The 20821-nt window shown below is 39.9% G+C and overlaps 1 protein-coding gene across 3 annotated transcripts; it reads right to left on the reverse strand.

Moving 5' to 3' along the window:
* Window positions 1-544: 544 nt before the first annotated feature.
* On the reverse strand, window positions 545-19148 carry CFAP206 (cilia and flagella associated protein 206). Of its 3 annotated transcripts, none has more exons than XM_063330027.1 (13): window positions 18946-19148; window positions 18440-18548; window positions 16344-16427; window positions 15934-16024; window positions 14656-14841; window positions 14230-14388; window positions 13056-13264; window positions 12105-12224; window positions 9349-9547; window positions 8499-8636; window positions 6342-6535; window positions 5109-5252; window positions 545-2214 (listed from the first exon to the last, which is right to left on the reverse strand). In XM_063330027.1, exons 1-13 carry the CDS (start codon window positions 19020-19022, stop codon window positions 1984-1986), a joined length of 1941 nt encoding a protein of 646 aa, XP_063186097.1. In that variant the 5' UTR covers window positions 19023-19148; the 3' UTR covers window positions 545-1983. The 3 variants fall into 3 exon arrangements, with proteins under 3 accessions (XP_063186097.1, XP_063186100.1, XP_063186098.1); XM_063330030.1 differs by lacking the exon at window positions 18946-19148 and adding an exon at window positions 18724-18905; XM_063330028.1 differs by lacking the exon at window positions 16344-16427.
* Between the last annotated feature and the right edge of the window lie 1673 nt (window positions 19149-20821).

Genomic DNA, 20821 nt, shown 5'->3' on the forward strand with positions numbered 1-20821 from the left:
CCGCTTAATAACCCTAAAGCCAGGCGATGGCAGGCGCTGCACTTTGTTACCCAGCCCCTGGCAATACATCGCGTGGTCTTGCCGTCGTACATCCACACCGAGCAGAGGAACCAGATTCCAATAAAGAAAAACTCAAGTTCAAATGGGCGTCAACTGAGTGTTGTCTCACCTTTCACATGAATAAACCCATTTTGAGAAGTAGCCTTTCCTCTTTTTTTTTTTCCTTCCCCCCCGACTATTTTATTTGCAGTAAACACCCGGAAATCTCACGCTTGCGTTTCTCATTGCCCGGAGTAATCCCCGTCGGTACTGATGTGTTTCTGCCGTGACAAAACTGAGATGTGGGTTGCAACTGTATTCCCCAGCATTTTACAATACTGCAGTAGCTTCTCCAAATGGGACAGAAAAGAGTAAGTGGGATAAAAGGGATTGTCACTCATCAGTTTTCTTTTAAATCAATGCGTTTATGTATTCTTAAAACACCAGTTTGTTGGTTCAAAGTAAGAACTTTAACATAAAAGGTTCAAAGCAAATGATGATAAAAATACATGGAGATGACAGCAACAGAAAGTATTTCATTAAGCACCAACAGGGTGTTTTCTCTGAACAAAAAACGCTGCAGCTGGTAACAGCGGTTTTTTATTAATAAATCTAAAAATCGGTGCCAGCTCATCATTGAAAAACATGGAGGAGTGGCACATCTGGCTGCCACTGATTAGTTTTTTACAAAACAGAAAATCACCTGCTGGAAACTACTTTAGCTAACGTTTTGCTGTGCTCCTCTCCTGGTCCTTTTATTGTGTAACGCCTTGTGGATTTGTCCCAGTTGTATAACTTTAAATAAAAAGTGGAGCCTTGGAGACAGCGAAACGGAAAGAGAATGCTACCTCACACAACGCTGCAGAAAAATCACCCAGCAGCTTGAATCTTCAAGCTTCGTCATCACAAGTTTGTGTAACAATGACCCAGGAAACCACGATGCACCACGCTGCACCTGGCCAAAGAAAGAGACTTAGAAAGCGTAGCACACCCTGTGCAATCACAGTTTACACCTGGACGTTCTGCAGATAATAAGTTGTGGAGCTCTTTGTTGTTTTGAAAGTATCTCTGTTTAAAGTACTCCCTACTTTGGGAAGAACTTTCATCTTAAAGCTCAAATGGTTCAGGTTGTGTTATCAGAGCTGGCACATATTTCCCTGCCACAATGAAATAAAGCTAAAGACCTTTTCCTGTTGTGCTTTAGTTTTTCAAACACAAGTGAAACAGAGCTGTCAAAAAGGTGGCCCAATGTCAAGTTCCGGTGGTTTCCAGTGTTCCCACCAGCATGCTGGTTAGCCAATGAATACAGAAATTACTGGAGACCTAAAAGGCTGCCAGAGCCACCCGAGACGGATTCCCTCCTCTCGAGCTCCCTGCCTTGGCCTACGCTTATTACCCTGACGCCTGTTACCCTGCAGAGACAGCACGGATGGACAGGCCCAAGGACCTCGATGGATTTCATTTTGCTGGTTTGACCTTCTTGACGATTCTGCTCTAAAGGGTGGAGCTGTGACATTCCTGTGACTCCCCCTTGGGGTCAGTTTTATTTCACACCAATGGGAATTACGCCTCTGTAGGAGCTGCAGTGTCGGCCCCGTATCTTAAAAAAGCTATTTATCTTACATCATCCTTTCCGTGTACCAAAGACGTGGCTCTTAAGGACGGTGTTTCAGCAAGCAATCGTTGTATTAAAACTTCAAGAAAACCCCAGAACACACACTTTACATTTAAATGTTAGTTTAAGTTAAAGTCTTTGGGAACATCTTGATTCTAAGTTGCACTTGATTCTAAATTGTCATCAGCCCTAACAGATAAGATAAATGAAAGAAATCAACTGCTCCTGGAATCAACAGACATAGTAAAATCTTTTGTATCTTAATTCAGATATATGCAGGGATTTTTATATACACATTCAATACATATCTTTAGGTTTCTCATTTTTGCTTAGTTTTCATCTGCTGGTCTTGTTAAGTCCACTTTGACCATATGAGTAGTAGGTGATGATCCTCCTCGGAGACCTTCCAAGAAAACCTGTGGTCTGGGCACATTGCTTGAGCTGTCACGCTTCGTCTGGGTGCTGACATCTTTTGGCAAGTACACTTGGGTGGAGTTCTCTCTTCTCATATGGCTGAGATCAGTCTGCATGGCATGAGTTAATTTGCGGCGCAAATTGGCCTAAAGACACAAAAAGAATCAGATTAAGCAAAATTTTGTTTGAACGTTTTAGCACTAGTGTGTACATCGCTGCATTGATTTATTTTAGATCTATGGGCTTCACAAACCTGGCACACGGCCCACCTCACCCTACTGTCAGTACACGGTTGCAACTGTGATTTGATAACTCCTGAACTAATAGGACATGTGAACACACAATTTTAAATCAGCCTCTTACTGCTTTCGTATTTTCCTTTGTTCACTGTGCTTCATGTTCTGTTAAATGCTGAAGCCTTTGTTTTGTTAGAATAAAATGCTTTCATGGTAAGCTCTTCCAGTGCTTCAAACTAATTTTAGTCAATCTGAATGTGGTGGTAGGTGGATAAATCTCTCTGGGCATCTGCAACCTAAAACAAGTTTGAGGATCCTGAATACTGTGGATAACCAAACTACAGGATCAAGCCTTGGACTGGTTTCTACCGAATGCGATAATGTTTGGGTGTTGGTGTCACAAAGTATCAGATAAAAAGGAAAAAAAAAAGCCTTCTTTCCACACATTGCGCATTAACCCCTTGGCAAGGGGCAAAAGGTAAGGTAATTTAGGATTAAAGCTCTGTTTAATCACAGAAACTGCTGTAGATACAACAAAACTCCCACTTCTCACAAAGTGTTAAAGTTACGAAGTCAGCACTTGAAACAACAAAATCTTCCCTATTCCAGTGAGCCTTCTATGTCAGCAATGAGGTAAAACACTGTAAATCATGTGACGTGTAGTTGTCATCAAAATATACAAAATCCAGTCTTATGTGGTAGGATTCAGACCCCTACATACATGTAAGTGAGAAAGTCCCTGGAGTCCAGTCCCGTCGGCGGAGACTGGAGTCAGTGGAAGCTGGAGAGAGTGATTAAGTTGGCCAAATTCGGTGTTTATATCAGTGTGAGCCAAAATACTCTCCAGACTCCACTAGCTCGGTCTCTCTCACCTGGAATGGAAGTTGAAGCACCCATATGTAGACACATTTTGATATCTTAATCTACAGTTGAATCTTATGCACAGTGTCATCATGGAAAACACAGAAAAGAACAATCAGGAATTTACAGAAGAGATGGCATGGAAAGACAGACTATATTTTAGTCTTTTTTTCCCAAGGGTTTTGCTGAGAATTAAAACAAGAGCAAGCATGAGGTATTGTTTCTCTGCTAAGTTTGTCCCTCTTGAGAACTGAATGACTGCTATTGCAAGGAACTGTGCTTGCACAGAAAAACAAACGTGAGCTGAAAATTTTACTTCTAACATCAAATAGGTGTTCCAACAAAGTCACATTTTAACACTTCATATCACTACAAGTTTTCTGGCCAAGTATGAACAACGGAAAAAAATCCCAAGGGATCTGAGCTCATCCTCTAACAAAACCCACAAGTATGTCCGATGCTCCCCTTAAAGTATAAAATTCACAGATGCGTTGGTAAGCTGTTTCTGTTATTTTAGCATTTGATATCACCTCCATATTACAAATTCAGCATAGTTGCCGTAGACAAAACACTTCTGCATGCATCTGGGATTTTTTGTTTCAACTCAGCATCGCTAATCTCCCATATGGACATCTGAGGCTAAAACACCCTCAGTACTTTAAAGTACTTTCTGTAAATATTTCAAACTAATGAGCTACAAATTTGCTTGTGAATGGTCTTCATGCTCAGCTCTTAATAAACATCCATCTTTGCTTATGCTACAGGTAAACCACTGACCACATCTTACATTTATTTATGTACTTTTGTCCATTACAGAAGCAAAGGAGGCTTTTAGCTAGGCCTCTTGTAAACCTAATTGGCTTCTCCATACACCTCAGTAACAACTATTATTTAGAATCTTTTATAAACCAGTTAACACTGGCAAGACTTCTCAGTCCAAAATTTTGGTTTCCTTTTATAATGTTGGAGATTTCATGGCAAAAAGGACAACAGAAAGGAAATAGGCTGCACAGCAGACCACAGGCCTGCCTAGTGCATCTGTTCACAGAAAAAAAAAATCAGCCCTGCAGTGTTCTGCGTCCAGTTGATATTCCAGTCTCGCAGAAAATCTTCATGATAGTATAACAAACGCTTCCTCTGGATTATATACACAACACAAAACCTACTTGCTCTGTTTCTTACCTCTCCAGATTGGTCCTACAGGAAAGAGGGAAAATTTGGGGGTTTTTTGTTATGGTTTGGTTTGGGTTTTTTTCCAAAAAAAAAGCAGAATTGGTTTTAGCAAACATGAAGAATCATGATCAAATGAAAAATATTTCATTACACAAAAAAAGGAAACAATCTTATGCTTTGATACCTTTCAAGGATGGATAAATAAATCTTCTGCAGGGTCAAACACCTCCAAAGGTATTCTTAACCATCCTGTCTGCAAGTTAATACATTTTTCCTCCTCTAACTTGATGGTGAGGAATATTAATAGAAATTGCTCAACTTGCAATAAAGTTTTGCCTGATGCAAACCTTTCTGCAACCTTTTTTTTTTTTTTACAAAGAAAGTATATAGCAATATCTTCAACCTGTTAAATTTATTTCAGCGTAGAGAAACAATTTTAAAATTCAAACGCTAATCAACAAACTCTTATTACTTAAAGAACGCAACTGAAAAATTTGGAATTAATAGACTTAGCAGTGGAAGTACTGCTCATAAAACTGGGGAAAAATACGGAAAAAGTGTGAGATTAAGAAAGTCTAGAAATAAGGAGAGAAAATACCTGGAAAAAAAATATTGAGCCAGTTGTAACAGAAGTGTGCATCTTCAAATAAGATTAAAAATCTAATATTAAAATCTAATAAAATCAGATGTATGCAAGGAACAAAAGTTTACAATAATTTATTTTGAACTCTGTTATCCAATAACGAAAATACGGTAATAACAGTACAAACCAGTTTTATAGCTTTTCTTCTCAGTTCCCATTCATTCCATTCATAGGATGTCACAATTGTTGGAGGCAAGATATGAGTATCAGTTTGAGTACTACTGTCACATTTTGTGGTTGGTTTCATCAAATATTTGCCTGCATTTCTGGCCTGGATGAAAAAAAAACAACGCAAAAGCAAGCAAGGCATTAATGAGAAGAATACAGGCATCTAAGAAAAATAGCATATTTTTAGAAAAAATACATACATACGTAGAAAAATATGCTACTTTTTAAAAGCAAATAGAAACCTGCAAACCACAAATGGCTAATGACTTTTACATTCAACAATATTTTTGTTCCCCCTCCCCCTGCTAAAAAGAAGAAACCATTAAGTATTTGATGTATTTAATTTCTGACAGAAAACCCTTTAGGCAGAGGCCACAGGTGAATTTCAGACTCTCATATCCTGAGTGAGTGCTCAGTCATTGGATTTTGGTAAAAAGGGATCCCACTATCACCATCAGTATTTTATGATGCAGGCACCTCAGTTTATCTTTATGGATGGACTAAAAATCACAAATCATAATTGGGAGAAGTGGGTACATCTCTGCCAGAGCCAGGATATAAACTATACCTCTCTCACCAAGGCCCAGTTCAAGACTACCTTCTTTCCATTGCTGGGGACCTAGAATTCACAATGTATCAGAGAAATGCCTATGAATCCAAATCAAGTCTTTGGATTTCACATGGTAGCATTGTCGTGTTCATTATTAATGAGTCCCCTTTCATTTTGTAATATATTCCATAATTCCTGTCCCCAGATATCACTACACCCTCATCCAGCACATACTGATGAACTGCTGAGCTAAAGCTCCGGTTAATATGGTATCTGGCTTATCTTCTGTTGCATTTATTTACTGTTTCTTTAAGTTACTTTTGCAAAAACGAGGAAAAGAAACATCGGACACAGGATCTTTCTAGACTAAGGACAAACAGCTTTTATCGCTGCCACAATCCTTTGTCTCTACATAGTCTCCTGTGAAGAGATAAGGTGAGAACATAATTTCCTTAAGGAAAATGTTTCTTATCAACACTGTGAAGATCTGGAAAAGATGGACCTTCAGATATTCAGTATGATAGACAGATGATTATACTTCTTTTCTAAAGCTGGGTATCATCTATTCTTTTTACGTTCTAGAAAGGACAGAACAACGAGTGACCCAACAACTCTTCAGCAAAAGGCATGGGCAATATGTACCTGTTTATGCAGAGCAAGGTATTCAAACTGATGATAAAGCTCAAGCAGCAGAATTAGCTCTGCATGTTCTTTTGCTTTTTCTACGTTCAGTTGAATGAACTTATCTGGATCTTGAGCAAAGACGTATGCAGCTTCTTTGGAACTGAAAACATAACATCTCTCCTTGTGCTTTAAAATTCCAATAGCAGGATTTCCTAAAAAAAAACCCCAAAACAAACCACACAATGAAATACTGAACAGTATGATATCCAATACAAAAGACATTCTATGTTTCCCTCAAGTCAGTTTCACTTCCTTTTTTTTTCTGAAATCATAATAAATCCCTGAAAGCAAGCTTTTTAAATACAGAAAAGTCTATTTCGTTAGGTCAGTCATGTCTGTCAGAAAAACATCAGATAAAACACCTATAGCAAAGGCATAGGAAAACAGCCCATACCCACAAATGTTTCCCCTATAATCTCCAGCAAATATTTGATTGCAGGTCAGCAGTCCATTTACACCAAAGGGCATAACACTGAAATTAACTGAAGAAGCAGATGAAGCAGCTGAGAAGTTGGACAATAAATTAAGAGAGAAAATTAAATGTCAATAAAGGCCAAATAACTTATACAGGAAAACACAAATTGAGCTCAAAGTCGGTGGCAGGCTCTGCTTCAGCTGTCACTGCCCAGGAAAGACCTAGAATCATCATAGACAGTGCCTTGAAAATATTAAATGGCACTACTCAGTGTCAATCAAAAATGTAAAAAGAATGTCAGGAATTATTAGGACGCAAACAGAGGGGGAGAAAAACCCCAACATTATAACAACCTATATGCTACATTTGTAACACTACATTTTGTTCCAACACAGCAGAATAAGAAAAAGTAAAATGAAGGGAGCTGGGAGCGATGAGAGGGTCGGAATACCTTTCACAGAAGAAGGAATTGAAGAAAGAGGCCCCTTCAGCATTAAAAAGAAGCAATTGAAGAGAAATAATATGATACAGGGTTATAAAACCACAAATTGTGTGCAATATAAAATTACTATTTGCTAATTTTCCTAATAGAGAGACTATCAGGTCTTTGATGAAATTATCAAGCCAGAGCTTAAAACCATCTCAAAAAGAGGTACCTTTTCATAATATATATAAGTATAATTGTGGGACTCCTGACAATAAGAATATCCCATGGAAAACTCTAAATGGATTCAAAAAGCAATTAGGTAAATGAAAAACCTCTATCAAGGATTATTCAACAGAAGGGTACAGACACAATATTTACCTGAGGAAATCCCATACCACTGATTGCTAGAACAGAGAAGGATATAATTAAGGAAGGATCATTCCTCCTTGATTTCTCATAATCTTCATGTGTTCATGACTGACTACATCCAGAAATTGGATACAGGGCTAGAGAGGCCTTCAGTCCAACACAGGGCAGCTGTTCTCATATGCAATACTAAATAAGTGCAAGTAATTTACATTGCTGTTGAAATACCTATTTTTTAATACTGCCAAGTAATGGCAATATTTTTCTTCCAACGTCCTGTAGGTTTAAAAAAATTCTATATAGGTTCTCTAAAGGATAGGGAGACAGAAAACACAAACTTATGGGGTAGCTGAAATAAGTTTTTCAAGACAAATGACCCTCAAAGATACCAAAAAATTTCCTATGATTAGTTGACTTAATCAAGTGCACTTTCGCATTCTTTTCAGAGATTTTTGGTACTTTATAACCGCTGTTTAAAAATACATATGACATAGGCATGAATGGGTGTGTTTGCAACAGGCAGACACGCAAAATAGAAGGAATGACCATTTTCCTCTTCCTGTATTAAAACACATTAACAACCTGCATTCAGATGCAGTGTCGGTTACACAGATGCACATATACCAGGAGGAAACATTTATCCATCCCATCTTGTTTCTGCCTCCGCTTGCTCATGCCTGCTTTCTCTTGAAGACCTTCTACCTTCTATTTAGGACAGTTTATTTGGGTATTTTTAAAAGAAAAATGCTCTAACAGGGGAAATAAGTTAGCTGGGGTGAAAATTACAAACATGAAAATACACTACTCCAGCCTTGACATAAGAAGATACATTCAGAACATGCGTTTACATTTTCACTAGTACTTCTGTACAGATAAAGTAAGAAAAAGACCTAACTGCAAAGCGTACCTGGGAGGGTTAGGCCTTTCACACCAATCGCATGTGCACAGAAACCATGGTACTGGATTAGCAACTGATCAAAATTATCAGTAGTTTCTGGAAAAAGCCATTCTTGGTTCTTGAAATCAGAAACATTCACTCTGGTTCCTAAGAAAAGGTTTAACAAAGGAAGGATTACAGTAACAAAACATCAGATGTTTAAAATGTAATAATGTTATAGGATGAATGGATTCCTGTGGTCTTCACAGGATGACCTGCAATGCCCAGATCCCAAAAGCCAAACGTTAGCCCTGCCTTAGGAGAGATCCTACTGAAAAATCAGTCCTGCATGAGCCTTCTTTAGTAGCATTAGTTTACTTTGGAAACAGGGGGCAAGAACAGGAAGGCAGTATCTTATTCTTCTATTTTGCTTTGACACACGCAATACAAACACCCTGGAGTACAACTTGGTTACTAGGGATACCATCTTATGAACAAATACTTCTGGTAACCAAAGCATCATTAAATTAGCTTTTTTATCCCCCCCCCTCCATTTCAGAAGCTCTGAAAGGCATAAAAAGACATAAGCAAACTTAAGAAATGTACAAAAAAATAATGTAGAAATATTCTACTCTGATCATTCTGCCATTTTCATAAGGTATGTTTGTATCTAGTAGCTATATTTTAATTTTATGTATAAAAATAATAGCCCAAACTACACTACATGAAAATAAACCCACACACTACAAAACCCATTTCAATCTACTGTGTAAATTCTGATTATTAAAAAAGATCAATGTGTAGCACCTTCTGTAAATAAAATTCAAACCACAGAATCATGGAAAATGAAGGAAAACAGAAAAGTAATAACTTTCAGTACCCATGGTTTCTCTTATCCTTTCCTCGTCGCTTTTCACAGTCACTCCTTCCAGAAGAGATGTTAGCACTTCCTCAGGAAAAAGCTGTGATTGGATTTCCGAGAACTGTTGCAGATTGTTAGTCATATTTGTGAGGAAGCTTAGCAGTAGTATCTCATTCTGAAAGCCACTCCAGAGGTTAGAAAGTGCAACAAAGAGAGGCTAGAAAATAAAGAAAATGATCTGAAATCCAGAACTAGTTTATGTCTGCAGCATAACTCAAGTCCTGCACACAACAAAACCTGCTACAGACAAAGTGAGGCTGATCTCCAAAGCTTTCAGCACCTGGAAATTCCAGGGGAACTCCTGGGATTTGTAAGAGGAGCTCCCATCACATACACCCAAAGCACGTATGTCCATCATGTATGGCCATTGGCCAGAATGGTACTTTTCTACATTTTACTCCAAAGCCCTTCCCAAATACGTTACTCTGAGACCATCCTTGGAATTGGGCAGTACAGTTTTATAACTGAAAATAAGGTGTAGGGGAATGAGAAGGACCACAAGAAATGCACCTGTTTAACTACCAAATGAAGTAAAACCACACGAACTATGAGGTTTTGTTATTTTGTCTGCCCTGCTTCCAGAGTGACTGGCTACTACGGCCCCCAGGCCATCATGTGTGTCAAATTAATGGTGTGCAAGCCTCTTCAGAATGGTACAGGGTTCGGGACAAAACTGGAAGCTGCCATTCCCAGTAGCGATGCTGACATACAGGTGTACACACATACAGAATGTCCTGGTTTGAGGTAAAATGGAACCAATTTTCTTTTCCGTAATTTTACTTTTCAATTAAGCCTTTTCTAACCACAACATAGAAGAAGCCTATGAGCTTTGAGTATAAATGCTGATTTCAATGACAGTGACATAAAATGTGCCCTGTTACATCTAAACACACAGACCATTTATGGGAAGAGATTCAACAAACCTGAAATGTAAGCTAACAACATTATATTTTATGCATGTTAACAACATTATTATAAGAACAGCCAACAGAGTCAGCTCTGTAATTCATCTGCATCACTAACATTGTGGAAATGTTATGGTTACAAAAATGGAAGAAACTAAAGGAGAGGCAGCAAGATCAAAATCATTCTTACTAGAATAAACAAAGAATATTAATGAAATCTACTATGGTTCCTAAAACAAATGTTTACAACATATGTAGGCCTTATCCTACAGATTTTAGATGGCAGAATGACCCACTTCTCTACAGTCCCTCAGGATCCAGCTTCTCAGCAACTAGCCAAAAAAAAAGAACTATTTAAATAGTGCTGTAATAGGGAAATCTCTACCTCCAAAAGACCTGAAATTGAAAGACACATTACATATTCTGTCCTCAGCAGAGAAGAAAAAACAACTAACCAACCCAAAGAGAGAAGAAAAGCTAGGAAGGAGGAGGACAACAGCAGACAGATTGTAGGGAAAAGGGTAATGTGTGTATCAGTGACTTAAGACCCACGATGAAGAAAAAAAAGCTGGAAAAGAGGGGGAAATGTTCTCCAAATGAGAATATCTGGTTTACAAAATCACAAGTGCACATAAACTGAAGTGTCAGATCACATCTGAGATGCACCTCAGTCAAAATTCTGTTCCCAAGAGTTTCCAGCTCAGATGCCCTTACAGGAAGTGTAAAAAATACTCCTGAGTAGGTGGCAGGGGCATGATCTTCCTTCCTCCCGCCTCCATATTAGACTTTATTTTGCTTTCTAATTATTTGTTTAGAAGGATGAAATATAACCTAACATACCTAACTGCATGCTAGTTCAGCAGCTAACGACAAGGAACCAAAATGATAGACATATCACACGAAATAATGAGCTCTTCCATGACAAGCAAATTAAATGAAGCTGATTTTCGATACATTTCTCTCCCATTTCCTTTACACCATGCCATCATAATAATCCCAGGTTTTCACAAGGTCACCTAGCACCCTCCTTCACAATACCTGCAGTTCACATCACTCATTCCCTTTTCCTCCAACTCCTCCCTCCCATGTCCTGTAGCTCCCAACTAAGGGTGAAACAGTACGGAACATCGACTGCGCAGAGGTCACTCACTGGCCAGACAGCACACAAACCAGCAGGTAGCTGTGGCATTCCCACTTCAGACCTCATCTTAGGAGGGCTCTAATTGTGCCTCTCTAATTGCTTGGTTTTTCACAAAACTTGCAGAAAATAACATACTCTGAGATCTCCAGCCTGACAAATTTGACTGAAACTGGCCAACAGGCTCAAAAGCTATTGGGAGGGGTAAAGAGGCTGAAACCTCCATCACAGAAACCTGATTTCTTTAGAAAAATTATATCAAGGAGTCATACTATAATTACAGGAATTGCTTTCTGGAGGGTCTTTAAAAGAATCACACTCTGATGTGCTGTTATCTGTCATCATTGTGCTCTTACTATTTCTGCAAGGAACAGGAGAGAATATTTGCACAAAATGGAAAATATCACTGTAAATCTACAAATACTGACACTTATAGTAAAATACTATTTAATTCCTTCTCTCCCTTTTTGTACCTTGCTTTGCTTTTATCTTGAGATCAAGTCTTTTAGTTTAGTTGCCCCTTCAAAAATCACAGATGCTGTTAAAATAGAAAATAAAGTAGGCCTTTTCTTAACACAAACTATACAAAAATACACTGGTAAAGTACTTTGTAATACTTCAGTAATTCTTTATAATTAACAAGAAATACATTTTCCATTCAAAACACTTACAAAAACGTCTTTGGTATCTATGGAAACCTTATTCTGCACTGTGTTTTTCAACTGCTCCATTGTTGCTGCAAACTGCACATTCATGTTTTCCACTTCTTGAGCACTTGTAATTGCATCAGACTGCAAAGAGAACTACTTCAGGTAAGAAGTATGACAGTCAAAAAATCAATTTATTTAGTATTTAGTAATAAGTATTTACTCCGCCCTCTTCATTCAACTATTTTCAGACAACTGTTTTAAGGAACGAAATGCACCCTAACTTTCCATAAAATACATTTTTACTTAAGTGTTCAGCTGTAAAACCAGGTGCTTCTCTCAAACATATGCTAGTAATTTCTATAGAAAACCTCTATGTTTTTTATAACAAAGAGAAATGAAAAAGGTAAAAGAGAAATATTTTCCCAAATTTTATGATATACAGGAAAAAACAATAAAACTCAGTGGTTTCTCAACAGACAAATGAAAAGGTCTTCATTAAAAAAAAAAAAATTAAAGAATTTAAATTGTATTCTTCAAAGACTTCTGATAACTCCATATGTGTTTGGGATGTCTGCAGACTAAAGTTAATATGATTTATAGATTGAGCAAGGAGATTTTTTTCTCTCATGCCTTTTGGCATCAGTATGCAAACAAGAAAAAAGTCCTACTTTTTTCAGTCCTTCATTAATGAACTTAACCACAAAAGGAAACCTCCAGAAATGAAATGGAAGCACAGTTACACTGCAGCAAACAATCAATAGATTTTGTCTTTTACCTGACAGTAACCAGTCCCAGTAAATTAGGTACAAAGTTCAGCATGACAGATGATATAGGCTCTCATATATTGAGATTAAATTTATTTCATTTATTTCTGAATCATTTTTCTTATATTTCTGTCCTGTACAAGTAGGTAACTTGAATACATTCCACCTGCAATAAAAACCCACAGGATATAACATGATGGTATCTCACCAGAAGGATGCAAAGGAAGGCCTCGTATTGTCTCACATTGAACAGTGCTTCTTTTAATTTAAAAGAACTAAGCTGTGCATATCTGTGTTGGTCTTCCTGCATGGATTCCAACAGAGCTGTGTACTGGTGGGCAAGCCTATGGCAAGTATTAAGTCTTTCATCAACAGTCTGCGTAGCTGATGGAATGGATTCATTCAGAATGGCTGGCACTGTTTATACGGAATACATATAAAAACATTAATTTAATCAATAGCAAAAGATTACAGTGCAGTATTCAAGCAAAGTAGAATTCCAATAAAATTTCTAAATTTTGTCCTTATATTCATGCATTTCCAAATGCTTGCATACTAGATTCAGCCACTGTATCTTACTAGTCAAGTGGTTCCAAATAGAATCATAGAATCACAGAATGGTTAGAGTTGGAAGGGACCTTAAAGATCATCTCATAAATAGTCAGAATTAAAGGTGAGGAAATACCACAGTCAAGTCAAGGACTGTGAGAAAACTTGCTTTATAGTAGATACAACTCAGTTGATACTTCTGACGTGGGTTTCCTGAGACACTTGAGGCAATTAGCACAATTTTCAGTTCTCCGTTTCCTCTAAAACTGGGCTGCAGACCTTCCTTACAAAGTCTGAGCTTCAATACTACATGCATATTCACAAAAACATTTCTGCTGATGAGGATTCAAAATGCAAAAGATTTTTGAGAACATGTTAAGAATCAGGAGAGGTTACACTAAATTATCAGAATACAGATAATGCACCAGCAACTTTTATTACTCCTCATTACACGTATGCAACAGAAAATTGTAATTGGATTGACAGTGTCCTTCCAAGATTTTAATTAAGTGCTTTTAAAGGTAAACATTACATATTTAATTCACTTAATGGCAAGGGATCAAGGAACAAGTTATCATGAGGTAAATTAGTGCATTAGGTTAATACATGTAATCGTTCCATATCAACCACATTGGGTTCCCGCTTAGCTAAAACGTGGTAGCCTACATGGAAACCTATAATTAAATACCAAATATGTATTTTTCCCTCAGGTTTACAGACCCTGAGTCAAAGCTGTTTATCTAGAGAGATGGGATATTATTGGAGCTGCTCCAGTGAAGAAAGCCACAAGAATTAATTGGGAATACACAGCCCAAATGCAGTTGTCTACTTACAGTCATCAATGCTGCTTCCTCCTTTCCCGCATTCCTTGTTGTACAAACGAATTCCTGTGACTAGCTTGGCAAGATTTTTCAGCTGTTGTTCTTTGTTCTTCTTACTGAGTGAGATGAAAGTAATCATCTCTCTCTGGGGGAACACACTTTGCAGGCCAGCTATAAGCATTACAAAGGGTGAGAAAACCCTCAATAGGAGGGAACAGAAAAGAAAATCATTAAACAAGCAAAAATACCTTCTCCTGAACAACTGCAAAAAGTAGGAAATCCATGGCAAATTTAGACTTCAAGGCTGAGTGGTGACAGTTTTGAGTAGTAAACATTCATCACAGTTTACCATATCTGTATCTAAAGATCAGCAAAGAGAAGGTGAAATTTTATTTTTCAATAAGAAAAGCCCGCTTTCACATCTGGGAGTTTACTGACCTGTTACCTCCCTGACAACTTCAATATCTGTTGGGGATCCCAGGCCGGAGCTCAGCAGCACATAGCTAACGATCGTTTGATACACACTCTCTATTTCTTGTACACGAGGGCGACTCTCTGTGATATCTCTGACTACAGGAGCCAGCCTTCCCTCCAGAACACGGTGCTGCTCACTGAGTAATTCAGCTAGGAAAGAAGGACAGTTAGAAAGTGCTATCTAAATTCTTTGGAATTTGGCTTATACAGAGGGAGCAATTAATTTCCACCGTCAGAGCACCAACTTAACATTTCTAAAGCACAGATATGTGGAAGAGATATTCAAGGTACCATACCATTATAATTAACAACAGTGGAGTTGACCATTAACATAATTAGCATGATTAACATCATAAAGTCAACATCATAGTAGAGTCCAGAGAACTATTCAGGCCAAATTAAGCAGCAAGTCTGTGGCTCTCTGGACTCCTCTGACTACCATAGGGCCTAACGCACCTATTTCATACACACCTGAAATTACATGCCTAAATTCTGAATCAGAATCTTACTGGATTTATTGAGGTCATTGAGCTAATTGTGTCCAGAAGACTTTGGAGCAGCTTCTTAGTGTTGCTAATTTTTGGTTTTAATCCATGCTAACAAGAAAACGTTTTCATGACCTCCTCGCACAGAAATGTTTATTTTTTGTCTACTCTTGTTCTATGTCTTCTGTGTCCCAGCCAGTCTTCACTGTCCCATTGAGATCTGAAGTTACAGTTACAGCAGAGACAGTTTCCCCATCTCAGTTCTCTTACACATTCCCATTCTCAGGCTATATGAAGTTACCACTGATGAGACCAAAGCATACTTGGTTAAAACTGTAACTGATGGTTCAAGATTGCTCATATCTGTCAATTAGGGATATTGATAAAACATCAAGTTCTCTTTCAGATTCATGAGTGCACTTCTGGGTACTGGTTCTCTTTCAGACACAAAGGTGCAGCGCAAGTTTTTATTGCTGAAGGCAGCTAGCCACTGCACCTGAAAGCATAATTGATCTGACATTACATTCAGTACATTGGATAGGATGAGATTACTGTACTCTCAAATCTAATGTACATTTTTTCCCTACTATATCCGTACTGAAACACCATACTCCTCTATAGTATATTTTTCCAGCATTTTTTATTTTGCTTTACTGCCAGCAGTCATTTAACAGGAATCACTATTATCCCCGCAGAAAGAGATATTAAAACCTAAGCTCGGCATCAAATTCTTCTATGAAAACATATTTGAAATTACCTCGATTTGCATAGTTCATATCAAAGTAAACTTGCATCTTAATTGTGCTCAGGGATGGGTTTGTTGTGTCAAGCAGTCTGGTAACACAGAGCTAAGAAGAGAGACAGACAAGTGAGTTCTTTGTCATCACTGTGGAAACACCTGAACCGAGAGTAGCTGTGCTACAGGTTTCACTACAGCAGTAGAGCTCCCTCGCTACCATTCTCTCTATATAAGGCATCTATAAGTATAAGCAAACATGAGGAAACACACAGTCCAGTCATTAGCTACAAAACCAAGAGAATAAAGTAGCATTAAATTTTTGAAAGTATTCATATCAAAATAAAACGGCATTTTAGTTACAGGAACAGGTAGCAAATAATGCTATAGTCTTAGCTAAGTACTGACTCTCAACATCATGTCAGAATTACCTGGATAAGATTTTGCACATCTTTTTTTGTAAGGGTTTGATCCACATTAAAGTCATTTCTTGGATCTAAAACAACAGCTTTCACCTAGAGATTGCCAAAAGAAAGCTATTAATTTACATCTCAACATATACTCTTTGCAACTAACCTTTTATTTTCTGAAAAATCTCAGATGCAGTCAATATTTCTTTACTATTCTTTTTTTTCCATTTCAATCTTTGACAGTGACACAAAGTTACTTCATTTCACGTGTTGCCAGTTTCAATCTCAGTTCTCGGATGTAAGTGGAAAAAAAAATCTATTTGTGAGGCAAACTTTGCAGAGAAATATTTAAATACAGCGCTTTTAGAAATGTCCTGGAAAAATATTTTTCTAAGTAAAATGTTATAAAAAACTATCATGGTCGTTTAAAAATTTCTCAGTTGGTGTTATATGCATCAGTCTAAATGTTTACCATTTGGATAAAAGAATCATAGTGTTCTGCATACAGGGAAATATATGCATGTTTGCAACTGGTATGCATGCTAGGTATCTTGCCAGCCACTCATACAAGTTTTTTACTCATTAAAATTTTCATGCTTAATTAATTAATACTGCTTTTGAGCCGAATGTATTTTTTAAAGCCACAGTGTCACCTTTTGGAAAAACAAATGGCAGACTAACAGTACTGCTGTGAAACATTTACATTCACATATAAGTTTACCAAGAGCTGATTCTGTTCTTACACCATCAATAAAGAAAGAACCTAGCTCCATCTTTCTTCAGACACAGCTTTGCAGATGCATTCAGACTATATTATAGCATATAATAGGGTAGGATAATAGGATACTTATAGTTGTCTACCAAGGACAACACTGAGATTGATTCCATTTCATTTTCAGTTTAAGTGGGATCCAAGCCCGCTCCTTCAAATATTCAGCCCATTTATATTACCTGGCCTTGCCCACAGAGAAAAACAAACAAAAGAATCCATCACAATAGAGAGAAGAAGTAAACATCAAAGAATAAATATAGCTGCTGCAATAAATATTCACCTATGCACCATGCCTTTTTGTTCATTTATGAGAGTGGGAAGAAATGTTATTAAAACTTGAGAACACTTCTCGTTTTCACTTTATCTGCCTGTGGGAGAAAGCTGAGGGAGAACTCTTAAGTTGGGGTTCAAAAAGTTCCCAGGACTCAGGATCTGGAGCCTTTTCAGGGCCTTATATTCGCATGGATAGCATTTCAGAGGAATGAAATACTCGTTCAGGTTTTTTGGACCCTATATCGAATATCACTGAATGCCCCTCTAAAACTTCTCAATGCGGGTAATCAGAAAGCCTTGGCTGCCGCCATCCCAGCCTGGGCAGGGAAGTTTGTTGACTTTTAAGACCAAAGGAATGGTCGATGTCCTCGCTTCATGTCATTCAGCCTGAGCAGTGCCAGTCAGTGACTTCGGGGGAACTATTCACCATGTGTAAAATTAAGCCCCGGCCTCGCAAAGGCCTTAAAACCACTTTGAACTGCCAAGCTATGGGCACCCAGGCTTGAAACTCCTGATCAATATGCTAGTTAGGGCTGGAGCACCTCTCCTATCAGGACAGGCTGAGAGAGTTGGGGTTGTTCAGCCTGGAGAAGAGAAGGCTCCAAGGACACCTTATAGCAGCCTTCCAGTACCTAAAGGGGGACTACAGGAGAGATGGGGAGGGAATCCTTATCAGCGAGTCTAGTGATAGGATGAGGGGTGATGATTTTAAACTGAAAGGGTGAATTTAGGCTAGATATCAGGAATAAATTCTTTACTGTGAGGGTGGTGAGGCACTGGCACAGGTTGCCGAGGGAAGCTGTGGATGCCCCATCCCTGGAAGTGTTCAAGGCCAGGCTGGATGGGGCTTTGAGCAGCCTGGTCTAGTGGGAGGTGTCCCTGCCCATGGCAGGGGGGTTGGAACTGGATGGTCTTAAATATTCCTTCCAATCCAAACCATTCTATGATTCTATCAATACATATTTATCTTAATATTTTACGGATGACAACAGAATTTGAACGTGATTAGAAAAACACGCAGATGAAATAATAACTAAAAAAAACCCACCCTAAGCATTTAATTTGCGCTTACCATGAACACCACCAAGGTTTCAGAAACGGTTTGTCCCCGGGCGGCACATTCTTGGCCGATTTTGCGAACGATTTTCTTGAGCACGCTTTCTGCCTGGACGCAAGACATACTGGACAAACGGACACGTTAACGGCCTTCACGCTGATGTAAGATTTGGGGTGCAGCCCTTGTGTGGCGCAGGGTCCCCCTCACCCCGGTACCGCCGGCCGCTGCTCGGGGCACCCTTCTCCTGGCCCCGCAGCGCTCCCGCCACCCCGGGGGCCCCCAGAACGTCCCGCTCTCACCTGCCCCCCTCCGTCCTGGCCGCCCCCCGGCTTCCCTTGCCCGGCCCGGCCCGGCCTGGCCGGCGGCGAAGGGCGATGGCGGCCCGCAGCCGGGCCCAGGCGCCGGCCGTTGCCATGGGGACGCGGCGCGGCCTGGCCGCGGGGGAGCGGTGAGGTGCTCCTATGGATGGCGGGGGTGTGTATAGGTACAGATCCGGGAACGCAAAACACGAGCTTACTTACCACAAAGGGGTGCACGTAGAGAAATACATCTTGATATAGAATATATACGTGTGTGTACGTGCAAAACAGACATACATCCGTGCCTGTATATACACCAAACAAATGTATACAGAGACATAGGGATATATGGGTACATAAACATCTATATGTGCATACAAACCATGTATGGGGACATCTATGGGTATATGTAGGTATGCATAAATACACATATATACATATAAAGATACGTACATAACTATGTATGAACGTGCATATATACCATACATAGGTATATGTACCTAAATATAGACTCGTATATAATATATATATATATGAGAATAGGGAAAATGTGTATATGGGTGTATGTGTATATGCAAAACATATATATGGGATATGTAAGTCTGGATATATACAGACAAACATATATGTGTATATACAAAAAAAAAGTACACATATATGCTCTCTCTATATATGTGTATATATATGTATATGTATATATGTATGTATATGTATATCACATATATGCCATATATGTATATATACATGTATATGTATATCACACACAGATACCTTCCGAAGAAGCTTGTGAGGGTAGGTGGAAGCAGGACGAGCAGCAGGCACAGCTTTATAGAATCACAGAGTGGTTTGGGTTGGAAGGGACCTTAAAGATCATGTAGTTCCAACCCCCCTGCCATGGGCAGGGACACCTCCCACTAGACCAGGCTGCTCAAAGGCCCATCCAGCCTGGCCTTGAACACCTCCAGGGATGGACTTTGATTATGATTTATTTCTGTGTACCTTCTCCAATGTATTTATAGCTCCTGGGTCTGGAGCTGCTGGCAGTGGCAGGGCAGCCTGGTGGAGGCGTTGCGGCAGGCAAAGGTTCCTCCTGAGAGGTGGCAGGACAGCTCCTCCATGACGGGTGCCTGGGTGGCCAGCCAGTCTCTCGGCAGCCAGTCCCTCGGCACTATGGTGCAGGTGTAGGCCAGCATCATGCTCTGCATCAGCTGCCACCACAATGCCTACAAGCACCAGACATCATCCACATCCTTGGAGACCCGGTCATTATTTAGGTCACTGTAGACCACCTTCCTGCATGGTGGTCCAATTCCCCTGGTAGATCCTCCTTGGAAGGATAGTTCTGCTTCACACCCAGAGCAGAGCAATGACAGCCTTGTCCCTGTGGTAGCCGACAGCCGGGTCTGTGCTTCGGCCGCCATGTCCATTTGCACATGCTTGGACACAGAGGCCGGCTTGTCCCCATGAGGCTGCTGGAGGAGGGCCCAGAAGGAGCAGGCCAGGCCCCAGGCCCGCTCCGGGAGCTGCTGTCTCTTCTTGGCGTGGACAAGCCAACTGGCCCTTAGGTGCTCCACCACCTCAGCAGGCCTCCACTTCTTTTCGGGTGCCAGCTCCCACACCCTGGGGGTGAAAACTGCTGCAGGCACCTGCCCAAGCCCCCCCCGCCCCTTCCCACCCAGGAATCGGCTGCTCCAGGGTGCATCCCTCTGCCTTATCCTCCGTTGGGGCGGTCCCCAGAGGCACTGCCGAGGCCTGAAGCAGGACTGCTGTGTTGGGGGTCCGAGGTGGTGAAAGTGGGGGATCATGGGGACACTGTCATTACCCTCATCAGCAGTGAGCAGCTTCCAAACTGGGCTGATGGCACACAGCAGTACGAGTGTCCCTATTGTGCATAGATGCCGGAGAAGCTGGGGGTCCATTGCAGCATGGTCGGGAAGACCTGTGCCCCTGTGGAGAAGAGGAGGAAGGTGAAATCAACAATTACCTCCATGAGATGGTCCCCGGAGCAATGGGACAGCAGCACTGCAGGGGCCAAACACCAGGCTCAAGGCCATTTTTATCATAGGTCTCCCTGGGCAAAACACAGCAACACTCCAAA

The sequence above is a fragment of the Chroicocephalus ridibundus genome, chromosome 3 (genome assembly GCF_963924245.1).
Source record: "Chroicocephalus ridibundus chromosome 3, bChrRid1.1, whole genome shotgun sequence".
Lineage (NCBI taxonomy): Eukaryota > Metazoa > Chordata > Aves > Charadriiformes > Laridae > Chroicocephalus > Chroicocephalus ridibundus.

Excerpts from the sequence above, each read along its gene's own strand:
- CFAP206 (XM_063330030.1), bottom strand. The coding sequence starts at position 18,839 with ATGGCAACGGCCGGCGCCTGGGCCCGGCTGCGGGCCGCCATCGCCCTT. Across the intron at positions 13,265-14,229 it reads AGGAAGCAGCATTGATGACT|TGCCAGCCATTCTGAATGAA; the intron begins GTAAGTAGACAA and ends CCGTATAAACAG. Across the intron at positions 5,253-6,341 it reads ACCTTGCTCTGCATAAACAG|GCCAGAAATGCAGGCAAATA; the intron begins GTACATATTGCC and ends TTTTTCATCCAG.